At 34.2% G+C, this 22131-nt stretch overlaps 1 protein-coding gene across 1 annotated transcript in view; it reads left to right on the top strand.

The window, feature by feature from the left end:
* LOC115453992 (hypoxia-inducible factor 1-alpha) overlaps positions 1-22131 on the top strand; it is a 90374-nt gene that overhangs the window by 55813 nt on the left and 12430 nt on the right. Inside the window, 2 exon segments of the mRNA XM_037438053.1 lie at positions 2977-3029; positions 3031-3122. Of these exon segments, the coding sequence (XP_037293950.1) occupies positions 2977-3029; positions 3031-3122 (145 nt within the window).

The raw sequence follows: 22131 nt of genomic DNA, 5'->3' as shown, positions 1-22131 counted from the left end.
CGTTTCTTGCATCTCCCGATTGGACCGTCATTGCAGAACTAAAAGTATTACTTAATTACATGATGATAATTTTCTTGTAACAAGGTGGATACATAGCGCAGAAATAAAATTTATTTGTATGTTTGTTTTCATCGCGTTGTTGCCAACCGCCTTTGCTGGCGACGTGCCAAATATTTTGTATTTAACCGAAGCAGTGTAAAAATTACTTTAGTACTTAGTTGCATGTTATGAGCGTTGCCTTTATGAGATAATTTTCTTAGGGTAATTAAAAGATTAGTTTATTTATGTCGTTTGATCTATATATTTAAGAATCAAGACAAAACTAGCATATCGTCTGCACTGAGCTAGTCTGTTCCAAATTTTCCGTCGATTCACGTCTCTCGCAGCGTCGAGTTTCAAACAAAACTTGTTCACAGTTCATCACAACTCGGGCGCTTAAATGGACTCTAAGGGCTATTGAAAACATTACCACGCCATCATTCGACACTTTAGCAACTCATTTTAGATGCAAATTACTTTTAGCCCGCATCTAGCCAGACTAAAAATATTCTCAATGTTACTTAATTGGAACAGTTTCCGTATGATGTCATCAAATTAATTGGCAACAGCAATTTAGTTATCTTATCAAATGGACTTGTTGAAATTTATTTAAATTTTGATTAAAAAGTCTTTGTTGCCATAATATAATCGGACATTGCTCCTTTATCTGACTTTATTTGTTTAGCGTGACTTCTTTTCGTGAGCATAAAGCATTATGACGGGTGTACATGCAAAATATGAGACTATCGTATGTGGTGCTGTTTTGTTTTCGTAGATCATGCATTCAGAACACAAAATGTTTTGACTATATTATGTACGGATGATTTGGAAAAATAGATTGCATTGATAAGGATATCCTAATTTTATCTACAATTACACAAAAGAGTTTAGATATGGCCGAACACTCATGCCTTGTTATCGCATCGATTTCTTGCGATAACTGAAGTACTTTTAGTAATATTGTGTAATGTGTTGTTGATTCGTTTGGAATGCCGATAGTTCTTGAAAAGTAATATGGCTCATTTTATGTTGTAATTCACAACATAATTATCTTTGGGCTTTGTTATTGTTAGTTGCTAGTAAGGGTAGAACATCTGGATTACTTTCCAAACCCAATACAATTTGATGTAAATGTGATTGTTAAAGATGATTTTCCAAAGATTTATTTTTGTTTTGAAATTTCGTAATAATTCGTATTTTATATTATTAAAAACGTAGTCAAAAAAAAAAATATAATCATAAGGAATGTTTGTCGTGCGTTTACTAAACTTACCAATATCAGCTTATCGATTTGACTTAAACTCTTAATACAAACTAATGTTCTACCGTATTTTCTAAATTCTAAAGAATATCGCCATAAAATAGTCTTAAAGATGTTTGGTTATTAATCTGAGTGTATAGTCCCGCCGGTCCTACGTTTACGAAAAAATAAATTGTCGGCTCAAGATCACAGCGAGAATTAACTGGTCCCCCGGGTTTGGTTCTTATTACGATCCTCGCGCCTTATGTGGTGGCCATTAATCTTTATTAGTTCCCTCTTTTGTTGACCACTTGCACCTACTGTCGAATATTGTGTTTCAACTTTGATATATTAGATCGAGTGATATTACTAGCGAGCTATGAAGCTACTATTTTTCAAATACCTCTGATTCGTTTTTATTACGTTCTACTTTAACAAATTGACTTATATTGTTCATGCATAATGGAGTATTGAAATATCGAAGAATATTACCATATTCCTTAAGTAAATAAAAGTGTTTAGTGAAGTTTTTGAAAATGTCTTAAGTTTTCTTGTATTATTAGTATTTCTCATTTTACAAATTGAAAAGTTATACGTGTATGTTATTTGCCAGTGTCGAGTATGGGTGATATAAAGAGATAAGCACAAATTTCATCTGGTAAATGCGTGACCGGCCCTCACATTTCGGCTCAAGTGATAGACAAGTAGAAGCACCTAAAGAAATTCCTTCAAACATTTCTCTTTGTATTTGGCGACCGCACTTTATAGCCGTCTCCTAAGTACTTCCGTAATGTATCTCACTCTGCACCGGTCGTTTGACTTTTTATTTATTTACGGAATGGAGTATTTGACAAGTTCGCGTCTGGAGAAAATTGAATTTGATATTGCGAGAGCTCGATAAAGTCTCGTTTAACGCTGTTAAGATTTTTTTGTATTGTGTTTGTTTCTTTCATTTTCATTCGTAAACGTTCTTGTTATGAGAAATGTTATTTAGTTTCTAAATATCACCTTTCTTTATAAAATCTTTTTTACTTTGCATTTTAACTTTATGAAATAAATTATAAACAATTTTAGAACCTGTCCAATAGCCAAAGTTTATTTATGTATAATTTCTGGAAACAATGAGCTTATCCAGAACTTAGTACATGTTCAAGTTATATCCTTGTTAACAAAGTTAATTTACCTACCGAACTACAAACTTTACGTGTTAATATTCACATACCTTTCCACATCGATAATGCTTGAGGCTAATGACCTCCATTAATTCAGTTACTTGGTATATAAGATTACAAGTTTACTTTAAATCACTTTATAAAGGTCACTTTATATATCGGTTTTAAGTTTTGTTTATTTCTTGAGTTCTTCCAACCGAATTAAGAGCGGGAGTTCTCCAAGACTATACAAATCAGATTGTAGTGCGAATTCTTTTATATGCAGTTCGTATGAAACTGTTTCTTTTATTTTGAAAATATGCTGACTGCTATTCGTCTGGAAGCTTGTTGTTCGCGAGTTTTGTATTCTATAGATGCTTTTCTTGAAAATAAGATGCAACAAAATCTGTTTATTCACTTGGACATATTTTTTCCTTTCGATTTCTCTCAAGTTTCAGCACTATCGGATGCATTGCATTGCATTTATTTGATAAACTGGTGATTGGTCTATATCATGATTAATTGAACGATATTCCTTTGTTACAGTGTTCTCAAAGGGACAATGCGAGACCGGCCAATATCGCTTCCTGGCCAAGGCTGAGTGGCTACGCCTGGGTCCAAACCCAGGCCACCGTCATCACCGACAAGCAACAGAAGCCAATCAGCGTCGTGTGCGTCAACTACGTCATCAGGTAAGGCTAGATATAACACTCAATATTCAATAATGGCTTATTTTGACAGCGCTATTTCAGGAATTGACCCAAATTTTTAAATGGATATGATGTAAAGATAACGGAATTCCAAGGTAAGTGACTTTCTCATTGTTTATACATTTCATGTTTTGTATTTTGTTATCAAAGTAATTTGAATACTGGTCTACCGCCATAAAAAGTGTTACGAGCTGTGACATGAAACCATACGTAATACGTACGACGAAGCGGGTTTATCTTGATGTACCAGCTCCATTTAGAGCATTTCCATTAACTTTATTACGAAAATATGAGGCCTTATTACTGTATGTCATAATTTGCAAATTTTCGGTAAAATTTTTTACATCTCACGGCGGGTCCTAAAAAATCCTTTACTTACCTAAAGACATCTCTTTATGATATCATTGAAAGTGCACAATATATAGATAAGGGATCATCAATACTAATATTATAAAGCTGGAATTTCTTTGCCTTTTTGTTTGAACAGGCTAATTTCAGGAACTATTAGAATTTTTTTCACCATTAGGAACATTAGGTACAGCTGAGTGCTATTTTTTACACTATTAGAAACATTAGGTACAGCTGAGTGCTATAAGCTATTTTTTATCCCGAGAAAATATTCACCATGGATAAACTTTTTAACGTGAGTAAAACCGCAGGCAAAAGGTAGTATAGAAATATACTTATCTGACCAGTTACTATGTTGTGTACATTAAAGATTGTTTAAAAGAAATGATTTATGGGTATCCTTTATCTATTATTGCGTTTAAAGCAATTAAACATTTCTTCACAATCGTTTACGTATCATTTGGCTGTACAAGAGTCGGTAAAGTGAAACACAAATATTTTTTGTTCGAGGTAATGTTTTTACAGATGCGCAAAATTATTTGTAGGTATTTTCTTATTTACACCGAGCCGACATACGACATACAAATTGAATCTCTTGTGATTTGTGATGCGTGATTTTAACTTATTTTCAGTGGAATTTTATGAAAATAAAAAATGTATATAAAAATAATAACCCTTTAAAATACAATTGCTTTTGTTGTGGTCACAGAATGAAACAAAAAATGTTTTGTATTCTGCTAAACACTAAAGAACTCAATTAGTTGGAACATTTTATTTTGCTTGCGTAATAATTAACTCTTTCTTGGAGATTCGTTTCATTAAAATTAATTATGAGCTTCCCGTTGTCTTCGCTTCGAGAGATTTTATTTATGTGCTCTTATCATAAAGTTTTGGTTTAATTCAAAATGTAACATTATTTTCTTCACATTATAGTTCTTATTTGAACATTAAATAATAAACGTGTAAGTTGCGTTACATATACACGCGTCGTTTACAATATTTTCAAGTAAATATTATGATAGTAATATAGCCTTATCGAGAATATAATACCTTAAACTTGATTAAATTGTGTGAGTCTAGATTTAATATCTCATTATTGTAGATTAGCTATTTTCGCAATAAATTTTCTTAATCAGGCATCCAGAATGTTCTACCTTTTTCCATATCATAACTAACAATTTAACAAAATCCGTTTTAGTTATTCTGTTACACTACCATCAAACTGACCTTATATCTGCGACCGATATACTGATATATTTATTTTTATCAAGATCTTGTTAGATAGTGATCTTATTTCGCGCCGGTAAGTTGTAAATATAATGAACTATTAAACACCTGCGTGATCCCGGCATCGTGTCAGGGTCGGTAACTTGGCGTCTTTGTGTAGTTCGCAATATCGCTTGGCAAGAATTTGGATACGTTATCTAACTTTTGTAACGCGACGGAAATTTTTATTATAATATACAATGGAGACAGCTAAAGGGTTACGTGATGAGATATGAAAAAAAAAATTACATGCAATTGTTCCGTTTTGCCCGCATGTTTTGAACACACAAGTTGTGTGTGCTATAAACCCTTAGCTATAACCAGATAAGGTAGAAATTTCTTTATACCTATAATCCTAGCATATTTCATGGCGATGAGGTCACAGAAGTAGTACAAGACGAAATAGCCCATTTTCATAATATGTTTTTGGCTTTGTTACATAACTTACCGTAAGTATTGTTCCAATTCCTCCCTCTTGCTTTATGAGGTCATTAATTCGATCGTTACATTTTGATTACCGAGCGGTGCCGAAAATTACGTTTAATTTCTGATCATTACAATTTGCATGAAACTTGTTTGTGATAAAGAAAAACATGGACGTTCTGAGATCAGTTTACGAGAAATTGCTGCAGGAAAGTATGGAACTATTTACTTACAATTTAAGTTTGATAGCATTGTTCTCAGTTCTTAACTTGTACGAAGTTTAAAAGTTTTGTTATGTCTTAACCCTTGAGTGGCATCATGTCGACGTAAATTTATGCAATTTGTGACTTTAATTTATTTGAATTACACTTTTAAAGTGTTATAACATTCTTACGTGCGTAAGCGATTTAATCGATATGAGTCATATCGATATAATTATTAATGCCAGACACTTTTATCGCTGTTGCTAACTAGAGTTTATCAATATTATCACAAGTTAAGCATCATTGTAATTCATACTGAAAATGCATAAAGGAGTCTGACCACATATCCGGATCATAACATGACCGTGCTATGAACGTATCAGGCACGGCAAGAAACGCGCCATGGATTTCCATGCCCACTAGAACGTATCAACAGCATAGCTAACCGTTTCGTTGCCTGCGCGCATCAGTTTGGAAACGTCCCGTGCCATGTACGGAGCGTAGTGTCACTTTCATGATATTCTCACCGATAATTGTTGATGATAACCGAAAATCCTTGCATGAAACGTGACGGTGTTGGTCGATGACGGGACGGGCTCGTCTTCATACTTACTTCTCATAGTTTCAATACAAAGAATTTTTTTTTTGCCCATAACGTGCCTAGAACATTCATAGTATGAAACGCTTTAGTGCATAGACCTCCTTTAGTCCTAGTGACGCATGTGGATTATTTGGATTGTTTTACCCCAAAATTATTTATAAACAAATTTGGTTTACATTTAAATAAATTATGAGCGTTAAATACAACCTTCCAGTTTTATGCTGCATTAAATGTTTCAATTACGCGAAGGCTTTTTACGAAGCGCATTCATCCATGACGGACGTTTTTTCGATGGCCGTGGAAGATGTTTGAATCGGTAGAGAAAAAGTATAATGTTTCTCTTTTATGACAAGACTAGCTTTTGCCCGCGGCTCCGCCCGCGTTACAAAGTTTTTCGGGCTAAAGTATTCCGTTATAAAAGTCACGCTATATATTTTCCCGGGAGCCTATATTCTTCCCAGGGTCTCAAACTGTCTCCATAACAAATTTCATCTTAATATGTTGGGTAGTTTTTGAGTTTAACACGTTCAGGCAGTCGGATGCAGCGGGGGACTTTGTTTTATAATATATTTTTGTAGAACTTTTTAAGAGGAACAATCCCGTCATACATCATTGTTGCATAACTTTAACTGTTTACGCAGCGCACTCAACGGAAGCTCCCAAAACTAATAAATGTTCCCCGTTTTTGAAACATGTTTCATTACTGCTTCGCTCCTATTGGTCATAGCTTGATGATATATACCCTATAGCATTTCAAAAACATATTGCTATCCAACACAAAAATATTTTTTTCAGTTCGATCTGATAGTTCCTAAGATTAGCCATTACTGGTCCGCTCCTATTGGTCATAGCGTGATGATATATAGCCCATAGTACTCCACGAACAAAGAACTATCCAACACAAAAATATTTTTTTCAGTTTGAACCGGTAGTTCCTGAGATTAGCCATTACTGCTCCGCTCCTATTGGTCATAGCGTGATGATATATAGCTTATAGCACTACACGAATAAAGAGCTATCCAACACAAAAATATTTTTTCAGTTCGAACCGGTAGTTCCTGAGATTAGTCATTACTGCTCCGCTCCTATTGGTCATAGCGTGATGATATATAGCCTATAGCACTCCACGAACAAAGGGCTATCAAACGCAAAAAGAATTTTTCAGTTTGGACCGGTAGTTCCTGAGATTAGCCATTACTGCTCCGCTCCTATTGGGTATAGCGTGATGATATATAGCCTATAGCACTCCACAAACAAAGGGCTATCCCACGCAAAAAGAATTTTTCAGTTTGGACCGGTAGTTCCTGAGATTAGCGCGTTCAAACAAACAAACAAACAAACTCTTCAGCTTTATATAATAGTATAGAAGTATAGATAACTGTTAATGTCGTATCTTGGAGAGACCAGAATTTAGTATTAAACCCGGGTCATTAAGTAAGTTCGGTAGGTACGTTCAAAACGGCTGAAAGTATGTAATTTGATAAATTCTTAGTGCGTAACATAAAGCGGCATAAAGTTATCGTGTTTTTATTTCGTGCGCTTATTTTATTTAAAGATTTATATATATATATTTTTTAATTAAAGTATATTTGTGAAAAACGCAGCGTTAAACAAATAATTTAAAGATTTTCGAATTTCTTAATATTTTTTAACAAATGTTATAAATTGGAATTTAAAGATACTCTTATTTACTTAGCGCTGCTTAATAGCAAACGCGGTCTTCAGCAAAGTGAAAACAAAAGCGACTATTTTGAACTTTATCGGCTGGATCCAAGATAAAATCCTGTAATCACGTACGAGATAAGGTTCTTAGTTCCACTGCGACAACCATACTGTTTCAACTCGCCTCGTTGAGCCTGAAAATAAAACCTAATACGTAGTTAAAGAGTAATGTGTATTCCAATACTGAGATTATGATTAAATCCAGGACTTGAAAACGTTAAATACGATTCTGGTTTGAACTATGTATCTCTTTGGCGTGATTTGGGACAATATACCTCGACATGCACGATTTTTAAAAACTTATTTTTGTGTTTAATCAATTAAAAATATTATCGCATTTTATCCAGAGATTTACGAATATAAAATAATCATAACTGAAGTTCGATTTAGTTTTTACGAGCGTATTTCGGCACGTTATGTCTTCAGCACTCAAGTTGCTGCCATTGCAAACAGTGCGATATTTTTAACGATTCTTCTTTGTTCGATGTCGTTATTTGGGTTCTTTCGAGTTGTTAGAAACCTTATGGTGACAGCTATGTTATTTTTTCTTATAATAGAAATATTAATAATTAAAATAGGCAGAAAAGTAAATATTATGTATCTTTGGTTTAATAATTTTGGTGACCATACTATTACAATTACAATCGGTTTTAATCACTACATCTAAAATCAAATAGTCTGTGAAAAAAGTAAATTAAATTATGCTCACATCATTTTGATGGAACCCAAACGAGTTTATTTGTTCTAATTTTCTGTTACTTCCATACAATAAAAAAAAATATAGTACATATAAACGAGTACGTCTAAAAATGAACAAATAACCGTTCAGGTTTGTAGCACGTGCAGTTTCCACTCGTGACAGTAGTTTCACTGCCTTACTACGTTTGTGAACATAAATAGATTAAAAGTTGGCGATCGTCGAAGACATTGTGTTATTGAAAAAGTTTAAATATTGTTTGTTGTGGGAAATAAACCGTTACGACCTTATGGTCAGTTGAGACTGACGGTTTTATCACTGAATTGAATAGTTAAATATTATTATGATTTAAAGTTATGAATTATTTACGGAAGGAACCGCTCGCGTCTTCACTCGCGTGATAAACCTTTCCCGATACAAAAGTTACTAAAAAACTACGACGCCAATGCCATCTATTTAAAAAATCAGATAAAAGAGTTCCATTATTTCCCATGGGAGCAAATTACCGAAATCAAAAGTAGCCATGTGTTAATCCAGAACATGGTCTATCAGTGTGCCGAATTTTATCCAAATGTATTCAGTTTTTTCTGCGTTTACTTCTAACAAGCATACAGACATCTTCAGAAACTTTCGCATTTATATTAGTAAGATAATAATATACTTAAATAAGATACTTCATCATATCAACATGTTGAGAAACTGTGATTTACTTAAAGTAGTTATTTAATTTATTATATAAAATAAAATTTTACGTAACCATAGTGAATTGGCAAAGGTTTTGTTATTTATTCTATGTTATACCTAAAAATTAGTATTTATTAATTTTATGTTTTATTTTATTCTATGTTTTAATAATGTTTATGATTGTTTTTATTTTTTGTTTTATCAATAATTAATTGTTTTTTAATTTTTTATTATTAATAGTTACCCCACATTGTCCCTTTGGAATACTGTAACGACTGTGTGGGAGAAATATAAACAAATAAATAAAAATAAATAAAGATAAATAATTATGAAACAAACCATTTACACATTAGAGTTAAGACTGATTGATTTAAGAGATCGTCGGTCACCATTGGCAATTTGAAAAGATATCAGTTTTATAGAATCCGAATCCCTGCAAATTGTATTGCGCACTATCAAACAAATGACGGATTGCGCGCATCCCTTTAGCTGTAAGTGTTTCGTAAATCCTATCGCTTTTATGGGCTTCGGTTTGGTTGAAACATTCGGCCACTGTAGACATTGATCGATACTCGGGGTGTTGATAGCGAAAGTTATGCGATTTCGTTACGATTTACACGCTATCGTTAAAGCTTCTCCTAAATTATTTATAAAGCAATGTTTTCCTGTTGGATTCATATTATTATTACATTTAAGGATTAAGCAACGAATCTACCAAGGAACTCCAATATGTTATTTCAACGACTCGTCGAAACATACGGTGTTCTATCTTTGTCAAACCGGGAAGCTGTCGCGTTTAGGTGTTCTGTTCTTTATTCAGTGTAAATGTATAGCGAAGTGGGTTTTATTTTTATATGAAAAAAGGAGATCCTTCCGCCTTGGAGATATGTATTCTGAGAGTTTACTCTATATAAACAAATAAAACAAACACCCATCACGTCTTCTGAAGGGATAGGTATAAAATTCTAGTCACCGGGCTGTTTGTGACCAGCAAACCTAAATATAGCTTTGCCTGACCCAGGATTTAAACCCGGGACTTTAGGGCAGCGGTCATACCGCGCACGCAATACAACTACGTCACCCAAGCAATTCTTCGATATGACTGTGATTTACACATATATTATTTTTAGACCTAAAAAACGTTTCACGTAATAAACAAATTACTAAGAAATCTACAATTTATCCAAAAAAAATGTTAAGTAATGATTTCTAATATTCACGTGAATGTTAGACATTGAAATAATCTTACGGATTTTATCGTGGTTTTTATATTATAATTTTCTCCTAACATTTCGAATATTGCCTTCGTGGGCATATTCGAAATGTTAGGAGTTCGCCCCATGATATATCAAAATAGTTTTATTTCAAAATTTGTTAAGTCTAACAACGGTCAAATTGACGGCTTGAAATGTTGGTACACACTCAATAAACGCAATATAACCATGAGGGATTACAAAATCACGCGGCTCGGTCGCTCCTTACATTATAAATGCGAGCGCTTAACGTAAGCAGGTAACTGACCTTGACCTTAGGAAAGGTTAATACGTTTCCAGCCACCACTTTCTATATCAACTATACAATACAACATATAAGCAGTATAATATATGCAAAATGTATTCAGCGATACTGTGGTACAGCAATGTACAGTGGGTACTTAATATGGACACTTAGATGGTGGGTAACATCGCATGCAAACAGATCTAACGTCACTAAACTATACTGGGACGCCACATTACTATAAAGTCACGTGGTGAATTCGTTATTACATCATGAAAGAAAATGTGATACAAAAATTAAAGATTCCATAGAAAACCGAGATTTACTCCTATGAAAGTGACGCTGACGTACTGCAAAATATAGAACATTATAAAATGCAAGCAACCGCTCGCGGCTTTGCTCACGCGTTAAGTCTTCCTGCTATAAAAGTCGTTAAAACACTGTCTGACGCCGGCACCATCCATCTAAAAATTCAGATTAAAAAAAATCGTTATCCATGGGTACAAATTGCCAGGATAGAAGTAGCCTATTTGTTAATCCAGGACATGATCTACCCGTGCAAAATATCCAAATTCGTTCAGTCGTTTCTGCATTTACTTCTTACAAACGTCAAAACATTTTCTCAAACTCGCTATAATATTAGTAAGATAATTCTCCATTCTTACTGACCCAGCGTCCCTTAATATCCGAATTATTAACGACGGGCATCCAGAGTGTGGGCGCTATCTGATTCATTTTAATATTGCTGACACGGCTACCACAATCCACCTTTACGAATTCGCAAACAAGTGCCTTACATAATTTCACACAAGGATCACCCGGTTGGCCCACATCAATGGCCTTTTATATGCTATCATTTCCGACCTGATTATAGTTCTCTCTTAGTAGGAAATTTACGGTAAGTACAAGAATTTGTAGACATTTTGGGTCGGCATAATCAATATTTTATGGCTTGTGGTTCAGCTTCGTTCCTTTTTATTCGTTAGGTTCCGAATGGATTTGGATATATTCAATATTATATTGTTTAGACAGTAATTAGCCTGATTTGGACGTTAATAAAATCATTTATCTGTGATGTGTAATTATATAATTTTTTCCATAAATAAGTATCATAACATAGTATTTGATAAGTACCTACACTCTTAAAAGGCTCGAAATTCCATTTATTTCAATTAACTACACATTGGTTAACGATATAAATATTTTATTTTATAAAAATATGGCTCTCATTTTAATGCCAAGGTTCCATGCATTGATTTTGAGAATCCAGCATTAATTGCATAGAGGATTATATTGTATAAAATCATACCTACGAGTCGTTAAATTAATTTTCATATCTTAGAATTATCTATTCGTAACCTAAGGTTAGTTTTATAATTATTTCCGTGGCTAAAAATAAATAAAGACTGTATCGGAGATCGTGGTATACAATGTAGTATTCTCTCGATAAGACAATGTATAGGAAGACGGCCGGGGATTAAACTTGTAAAGTATTTAGCTGAATGTGGTATTTGACTCATTTTTGTTCATTACTTTTATCAAATATAATTTTTTAAGAGGAACAATTCCGTCATACATTTTTGTTGCATAACTTTAACCGTTTACGCGCGCGGAATGGAAGCTGTCAAAAGAAATATTTTTTCCCCGCTTTCCGGTTTTGCAATATTTTTCATTGATGCTTCGCTCCTATTGGTCTTAACGTGATGTTATATAGCCTTCCTCGACAAATGGGCTATCCAAAATTAAAAAAAATCAATTCGACGCAATACCTCCTGAGAATCGCGCTTTCAAACAAAGAAACGAACAAACAAATTCTTTAGCTTTATATATGAATGAAATGAAATTGTAAAAAATCTTCCCAATCATTAAATGAGCACTCAATAGAACACTACGTAAACTTTACAAGTAAATATCTTCTACAAGTCCTGAATAGAAATCAAATATTTATAGATTGACGAACAAAATGCGAGAATCCGAGAAATTGACACCGGTTATGTTTATAAGCATGTGCCAAGTAAAAACCCTGACCGTGAAGAACAATCTTAAATTAGTTTTTAATTTTCATTTACTATCTGTAATTGTAAATCTGGATGTCGCATAGTAACAAATTTAAATATTTCTAAATCATAATTAGCTAGCATCAGCTACTGTTAAATAAATTTCTATTGGTTTGAATATTATCGTAATTGCTTGAACGGAAAATTTATCTTATCTCGTATTACTGTAGGTTGATATTATGAACGTTGCATATGTCATCAGATATGCGTCTTTGAGGTTATCTCGGGTGAAATGGTTGCTATGTTCTACGACATCGCCACCTCCGCCTAGCCACACTTTTCATTACATAACGTAACTATATCAAACGTATTCAATTCCAATTTAATTCTACGTAAAAATAACTAATGCTTCGTTGCCTTTTGTCGTCGAATATGCTCGCATACTTAAAATTTAAACCGTGTTTGCTGTATACGTTTTGCTGAGAATACATTAATTTCATCCAAACTTAGCTACGTTTAAGTAATATATTTAAGTGGTTTTCAGACTATTCATACAAATCAGTACCATGTTTTATGACAACAAAAACAACGCATTCGTTATGAAACTGTAAAGACAAATTAATGCCAGTTTTTCATGTCGTATTACGTTAATGAATAAAGTTTTTCCATATAACTCACTGTGAGTCGTCCTTTCTATTCAACTAACCCGGCGGGGGATTAAAGAAAATTAAAGGAGTTAACTGTATTTAATTTGTAGCTTTTATTTCATCTTGTAACAGGCTTTCTGTTTATTTAGGTCGTATGATAATGAGTCCTTGTATAAAATCTACTCATGGTATTTATCTACACATAAATGTTACTTTTAAATGTATTACATATTCAATTTGTCGTAGCGGAACTTTGTTAAAATTATAAGTAAAGGGGACAATTCAAAATACATAGTTAATAGTATTATTTTTTACTTTAGTAAAACATTACCTTATAAATGTCAGTATGTTGGAATCAGGCAATCATTTTATTATTTTAAAGTTTTTCCAGGAAATGAGGTATATTCTAGTGCCTTCCTTATTTACAAGGATGTGCGTGGAATGTGAAACAATGTTCGCAGGTTAAGGAAAAAATAACCAACCAAATGACACGGCAGACGGCCGAAATATCCATGAATCCGCTTGTCAAAATATTAGGAGGACTATACTGTCCAATAATTCATTGGATATAAGTACAATAATTCAAAGAAGAATATTTAAGTAATTATTTCACTTGGTTAGATGAGCATGTCGCCACCCAGGCAGTTAACCAATCGACCCCATGAACAAAAACACCATGCAAAAATTTGAACGGTATGGTAATAGCATCGACAGATTTATAAGCGGGAGACTACAATAAACTCATCACACTGCGACATCAGATCTCATCTTTCACATAACGCCCAGTAATAACTGGCCATTTTTAACATTTTGTAAATTAAAAACAATTCCCGTTGCATATCAGTTAAGTTAATCTCACCCTCGCGGCCTTTGCAGTTATAAACAACGTGTAAGATCGTGGAGACCTCAAGCGCGGACCTTCCGAGTAGCATGTGAACGCAATATCTTGATCGTGAGTTGAATAGCACACCGCAATTTATTTTCACGCCACATTTGGGTCAATGCGAGAACAACTGTATGATATGTATCCGTTACATATGAAGGGGCACGCCTCGCTTTTTCTATAATTAGAACATTAATAGTGTCTTGGTCGATGCATATGTAATGAAGCGAAAATAAAAACATTTTATACAATGTAAACGATGGTGCGAAGTATGGACTGTAGGGAGGTAAATGTAACAAACGTTAAACAGCTAATGATGATAGTATAGCTATAGAATATAGATACTGGGTTTATGATAATATCGTAGCTATAGATACTGGTCTTTGAGAGACTTAACATGATGATGAGTGCTGTGTGATGTTTTTCAATTCACTTCTAGTTAGTAGTTCTAGAGTTACTAAAATAATGGTCACATTGTATCCCCCCGTAATCACGAATGCACCCAAATTAGAAGTTCGTGCAGATTTACGTCATTGTACTGATCCGACACTGAGAACAATTGTAAATAAGGATTTCCCCTGAAAAATTGTATTTCTCCATAATAAGAATTAATTTAAAACTTTAATAATTTATCGTGCATAAATTAAGAATTAAACTACTGCGCCGTGTATATATTGAAATGAATATGGAACAACTTCTATTACAGACTACTTTTACTATTAATAAATTGTAAGAAATATTTTATTTGAAAAATTACTTTAGTATCTTGACCGCTCATGTCTGTTTAGTCTACTAAATCAATCCAACGATGTATCACCATAATATATTCACTCGTATAAAACATGCATCTGTTTCAAATAACCAATTGATGAAATATAGTGAGCGATACAAATGTATCATAAGAGTAAGGAGGTCCAACAACGGATTCAAATTTATTCATTACAACAATGAATGCTGATTGTTTCAAACGTTTCATGTCTTGAATAAAGGCACTTGTTTAGATTTCTTATTGCTCTACCGCTACTTTGCATTTTGTATTAAGAGTGTAGGAAAAGAACATAAATTATGTATTTTACTGTGTTTAGAATTTAGACTACAATTTTTATTCATATCATTATTGTTCTCTAAATTTTCGAGTATATCTTTTGTGTGTCAACGGTATAAAATTTAGCTTGATTGCGTTTTATTCTAATATTATGTGCATTTTTTTCAGTAGGTACATCATTTTTCTTAATGATATCAGTCGTTTCGATTTAAGTTAAATTAGATCCGCCATTGTAAAGATTGCATCTTTTCTTTTGAAACTGAGCAGTTTTACGGCCACTTCTTTATAGCACTTTCATCGATTCATTCGAATTGATCTGTCCCACGATGACTACTCCCGCTTGATTTATTTTAGCCTTCGTTCCATTAAAGCGAACTTTGATTTCGCCGAATTCAGTAAATACGATAATGAACTTTGAGTTTAGTTCCTTGATTCGATTCCTTACTCCGATCTGTTTAATGCGTCACTATCGCCGAAATCGACCATGTTTCAAGCATACTGTACTAGCAAAATATTCCATACATTATAGCTAAACTTTGTTCCAACTTATTCTAACCACTTGCACATGCTGCGGCATCAACATAACACGAATACAAGTTAATCCAACATTGTTGTATTATTTAAGTTGCGAATTCCTGCTCCGACTCCCGCCAGCACTTTCCGCCCGGAGTTCGTCGGACGATTTATGCAACAACCGGGAGAGTGCACCACCCCCCTGACAGGTCGTTCACCCCACCTTCCTACTCCGGATGGCGCATAGCAACTCGTGTGGCGAACTTCGCATTCGCGTTGAATGGGGCACGTGGGTGTCGTCAGTTTCTTACGAACTTCTAGAATATTCCGACTCGCCGCTTGCGTGACTGCTCGCGTGTAGTTGATGATGTTATTTTTCGTAATCTAGAGGCGTAACCTCATACAATGTTGAAAAGATTCTAAAAAATAACTTCTCTAGCTGTTCATTCTAGTTTATCATACGTTGGTATATTGAAATCACTGCTAATGTCTGCTTATTATCGTCAATAGAAACCATGAAATTCATTTCACATAATAACGTCTGTTTCCTTTTTGTTAAATTTTGCTTAATGTGCATTTCGTGGAATTGGTACGTAAGTTTAAATGGAGGAAAATTAAAATGATGGTGTCATTCTTTACTTTTGCATGGCTATAGTTGATGAATTAAATGAATTTGTTTTGCGACGTACCACTCGGACGAAACTAATCCCACGCACACACACGCGTGATGAAGTATTAATTACTGCGCTAACGAACCATACAAATCCTTTTATAACACTTAGTTGATAAAAATCTAAATCTAAATGTTATATTTTTAGGCACAACAGGTAACGTACATGCTAATGATCCTCCAGTTTCAGTTTAAAATATGTCCATGACAGTACAAGTTCTATTATAGTAATTTTCTTACTAATAACATCCATTGCTTAAGGCGATACCTCAAGGTCCATTTTCATACATTTTGTTTCGCCTTTAATCTGGGTAACTAAACAAGTATTGGCAAGTAAAGAATTTAAATTCACGTCTAGTTAGTGATTAGTTCTCGCAGTTGAAAGAAAAATGTAAAAATAATTAATAATCATGGATATTTCTGCCTTTAAAATTTCGTCATATTAAATTTTAAAGGCCGAAATATCCAATACTTGTTTAGTTACCCAGATTAAAGGCGAAACAAAATGTATGAAAATGGACCTTGAGGTATCGCCTTAATCTATGTATGTGACCAATTCTAATACCGTTTTAATCAGTTTTAAAACCAGAGGAGGTTCTGACTTTGAATGTACCTTTTTATTCTGTTGAGTAAAAATATTGAATTCTGAGATTTATTTATTGAACTGCTATAACCTCGTTACAGATTACAATTTTATATCATTACATTAACTGGTTACTTGCGAAATGTGGAAGTAATAAAAACAGGATATCAATCTCAGTGTTCGATCAATAGGAAACAGAAGTGATAAAAAATATAATATTCATATAATTCGCCATTTATTATATATATTATTTTATGGTTCTTGGAAGAGAGTTCAAAACCAGTTCATATTTTTTCAGTCATTTCCTTTGAACAAAATTAACATGATCAGTACGGTTTGCTTTTAATCTTATATCGATATGTATTTTGGTTTTAAATGATTTCATGTTTGCACAATTGATGCCGACTTCTAAATAAATCGGTCAATATTGATTAGCACCTGAGGTCAACGACACGCTTCATTGTACGACCACTAAGAACAACCAGCCCATACCAACAATATGAAAGTAGTTCACTTCGCTTTTTTATTTGTAACAGGACTTTAAAAAACCGATATCAATCTACGACGGCATTCATTTCAACTGTAATTTCTCATGCGTCCCCAAATATAATATCAGATCCTCTTGTTTTATGTGTTCAACTCGAAGGACTTCGTTTTGGAAGCTCGTAAAACCTTCATAAATCTCATCAGCCGAAATAGACGTTATTTCACATTCTGATGGATTGACAGATTGGCTGGGGCTCGCGGCTGTTTGTTTTGATTCGTTTTGGTTATCATTCCGTTCGTGTTGGTCCAGCCAAGATTATTTTTAAGTTTATTCGTTGGTACCATTGGCTGTATTTTTTTTTATTATTAGTGGGTTTTGATTCTATAATAACAATGGATGTACGCTGCAAAAGGATTTATATTATGCGTGTCTTTCGTTATTCAATGAAGGTGCATAAATGATTGTGCATGTTTCACCCAGGTTGAAAGTCGTGCGTGTGACCGACTTTGACATACGTTATGGTCCGATCGTTTCATGAAACAGTCGACGCTCCATTATTAAAAGCTAAATGATTGCAGTCGTTATTATTGTACCTACTTCCTACGTCTATACCACAATGTTTTTCTTAGCTATCAAGTAAATATGGTATTTAAACTGTTTTTTGTCGTCTGTGTTATATCATTAAAGAACCCAAAAGCGTGAATTGCGATATACGAAACGTATGTATAAAATTGGATGGGAAAATCTTAGTCATGTTTCTATTCTTTATTTTTAATGAAACAAGCCATGGATGGTGTCCAAAATTTAACATTAAACCTTAAAATATGTATCTCCCTCTTACACAATCCTAATCCAAATTACATTTAGAAGTTCATTTACACGTGAAATTTATTATGTTTTTTTAATTGCGATATGCTCTAGTTCCTGTACCATATTTGGATATGTGTACAATATTGAATTCATCGCAGGTACTCCTTTTCTAAGTGAATGGAACGTTACATCATTTGATTCTTAATTACAATAAGGCATCTGGTATTCTCAGGTGTCTATATATAGAATGGAGTAAAATATACCTTGGAAAAATTCTTTTTTGTGTTGACGGTAGCTTCATAATAAAATTTAGAAAATTGCCATTTTAGTCTCCGCCAGACCGTTTGTCATTTATGAGGATTGCGGATGCTGATTGTCGCAAACTTTAATTTTATTTTTTTGCTGTTATTATTACGCAGTTATTATCAGCCGGCAATATCTTTGTGATAACTTGGAGTTTTTACACGTTTGACGTACATTTGAGTCATTAGTGTTTCACAATCTTATTAGACGTTAGTCACTAAACGTTGCTTGTTTGATTCGATCTAAATGTTACTATACACAAGGCCTTATGTAAGTAATTGATAAATTGGGGTATGACGTAGATGCAGAACACCGGCGTTGATGTAAGGTGTGTGCAACGATTGTGAAGTCACGTAGCCGGCCACAACGAGCTGGAAATGGGGGTGGGGCCACGGGTCAATGGCCTGCAACCATCTCCTTTGGCCCTAATTGCACAATGGCTTGCAGTTCGCGAATACCATACTGTATTTCGCAAGTTGCTTCCGACCATTTAGCATTATATCGAATGGCGTGCGCTAAATGTTATAATTGACGATAAATTCCATTGTAAAGCATCGTTTCTGGTTTACGTCGGTTTATTATTGGCGAATGTAACATTAATCTGCAATATCCGTCGTAAATATAATCGAAGTCTTCTGTCTGTAATTTTACGATGCATTAAGGAATATATTTGTAGTATCTACCTAAATTAAGAAATAACATGTCCAACAAGAATAGAAAAACAAGTCCTCCAATCACAAATGGAATTCCAAGTTTTTCGGCAGCCGGCTAGACAAGGCAAGTTCGTAAATCAATATTGTAAGTTGTCGACAACGTTTGTCGTGTCACGTACTCACACGTAAAACGAACTAGGAGCACGTAATGGGTGTGACGAATTGTACACACGTGGTATTCGTCATTTCACTATGAGAATCGCTTAGTAACTATGAGGTAATATCCGCATATTATTTGGTAATATGGTGGTAATAGGATATTGTTTTGTCTGCGGACCCCACGCTCCGATGTCTCCGACCTGTTCTGTGACGCCGTTCGCCTGCAATATGGTGCAAGCTTTGCGTACTCTTTTATCCTATTTAAAATCGATATTTCTGTATTGCAATTTGCATCTTTATAGAATGAAAATTGAATTGATATTGCCATCGGCATTTTTGTATTCAGTATCTATTTCTATGCTTTGTATAAATAATGAAATTCTGATTTCACTCATATTTCTATTACTTATCTCTTGGTGCGTAAAACAAATGGTATCGATTTGTTTTATACCTGAATCAGGTATTCTGCAAGGGTTGGTTTTTAAGGATCAATATTAATTTTAGCTTTATAAATTTTATACATGGCATGATATTTCAAATGATATTTATTACTAACCTGGAAAATAATAATTTAAATTGTACTTCCCCCATATAAATAGGGTTATTTAATTAATAAAATTAATTTTAACGAGCGTAGAATTCCTGAAATGGGTAATTTAATATTATTAGGGCCTATTAAAATGTTCAATTCATATTATTGTTTTAGTTACATTTAGTTTTTGTCAATTATAACGTGCCTTAGGTTTTCTTGTACAATACCTAAATTCGTGTTAGCACAATTATCATAAACCAATATTATACAATTTCAATTTATTTCCAATATAAGCTAATGGCTTATAATATCAGTTTAAAAAAATAATTAATTAGATTGGGAACTAAACAGATCCAATTCGATTGTAGTAACAGCTATTTAACCTTGTATTAGACTTGATTTTATATACTTCTGGTATTTTATATTTTTGTCACATCATTATATTTTTCATACATATTTCAATGTTACCGCGCGCGACCACACAATTATTATTGACATTCGCCACATCCTTGCGACCAGTCATTGCTTGCCGTGCTCATGGATGCAAGCAACAAAAAAAAGAACTTAAGCAAACAGTTGCACGAGTTAATTTATAAATAAGAATCCAATGAACAGCGGTTCAAGTTCCAACGGACCGGATGCCTTCGTACTTGAAATGTTTTTTCCGTAACCATCATTCGGAACGGTATACTTTTTATATCAAGCGTCATTCGATTTGTTGGTAACTTTGTCGTTTCTGATCGTCTCCATCTCAATTTTATTCCGTTTAAAAGCTACTAGATGACAAAAGGCAGTGGCTGACGTCCATTAGAGTCGGGTATTGAATTACGCGGCTAAATTGTGGAACAACACGGCTTCATCGTCCAACCGTATCGCATGACTGTGCCCGTGATGGATTGACAGACTCGTGTCTCGAATACTATTCAAGTCTCACAAATTATATTGGATAATGGTGAAGGTTGTACAGTGAATTAAACGCGATCGCTGGCTTGTGATTTTATGATTAAACATTTTTGCAATTTTTGTATATAAATCTATATTCTTCACTGATTGAAAGATATCATAACCTAACAATAGAGATGGGTGTGTTGCCAAAATGTCATATCACATATATTGACCAGCAGTGAGTAGAGTGCATACACCGTGCAATGCATAGTGTATAATATACGATTGCGGTCCTACCTTGAAACATTGCTGGTTCAAATAAGTAAGGATTGCTTATAATTAAAGGCATAAATGTATCTGACGGAATTTTGTTTTAAGTTTGTTGTAAATTATAATTGTTAACCAGGAAAACATTTTATAATTAAAGGAAAATATTTTGCATAAACAATATTGAATACAATCAAATTATGAAGTTTAAAGTTGCTAAGCGTAGAATAGTGGCTACAAATGTCATTTGCTAATCGAGTTCATTGACCTTTTGCAACTGCTAAAGCGGCTTTAACCAAAATAACTCACCCTAAATTAGTCGCTCATGATTTACTTTTAAAATAATGACATTTATTTTCAATATAAAATTACTAGTACCTGAAAACAATCAACCATTTTGTACTCTGTTTCTAACAAAGTTATCGCCGTAAACGGTGAAAAATTTCCACGTTTTTTTTTACTACGTCAATATTATCAATTTTATGAATGGGCTGTAAAACAACATTACAGACCTTTTGGAGTGAACATCACACGGGTATGCAATGATATCTGACCAACCTGATCGTGATATTATAGACAGACCACGCACGGTGCCGTGAGCCGGCTTATCTAGTCGCGTGGCTTTCGGATGAACACAGGCTATCCTCAAAAATTTATCGTCCAATTATGTCGACCGGTGTATATGTGTTTAGATAGGTCGCGTGACGAGTGCGCCGCCGCCGCCGCTCGCCGTCTCGTATCATTCGCGCTACAGACATCGTCGCAAGCGTACACAGGACACCCCACGCGCCACCCTACCGCCCCCGAGCGACTCGCGAACCCGATCAGCTGTTCGCACTGTAATCCACAACACACCAAGCGCCGCCCGCACCAGACTTGCTTGTTTAACAACACATCGACCAACTCGCGCACCATGGTAAGACGCAGTGCAATAGTGACGGTGAATAGTGCATCATATTATAGTGTTTTGTGCCTTCGTACAAGTGCTCCGCTACTATATCAGATGTTCGTAATACTTTGGTGAATGCCACGGTCGGAAATTTATCAGAAACACTGATACGGTGCGAACAAAAATAATAATCGGTCACATTTAAATTTTAAAACATATTTTGTCGA

This window comes from Manduca sexta, chromosome 13 (assembly GCF_014839805.1).
Source record: "Manduca sexta isolate Smith_Timp_Sample1 chromosome 13, JHU_Msex_v1.0, whole genome shotgun sequence".
NCBI classification, from domain to species: Eukaryota; Metazoa; Arthropoda; class Insecta; order Lepidoptera; family Sphingidae; genus Manduca; species Manduca sexta.
This window is presented reverse-complemented; position numbering and strand designations above follow the sequence as displayed.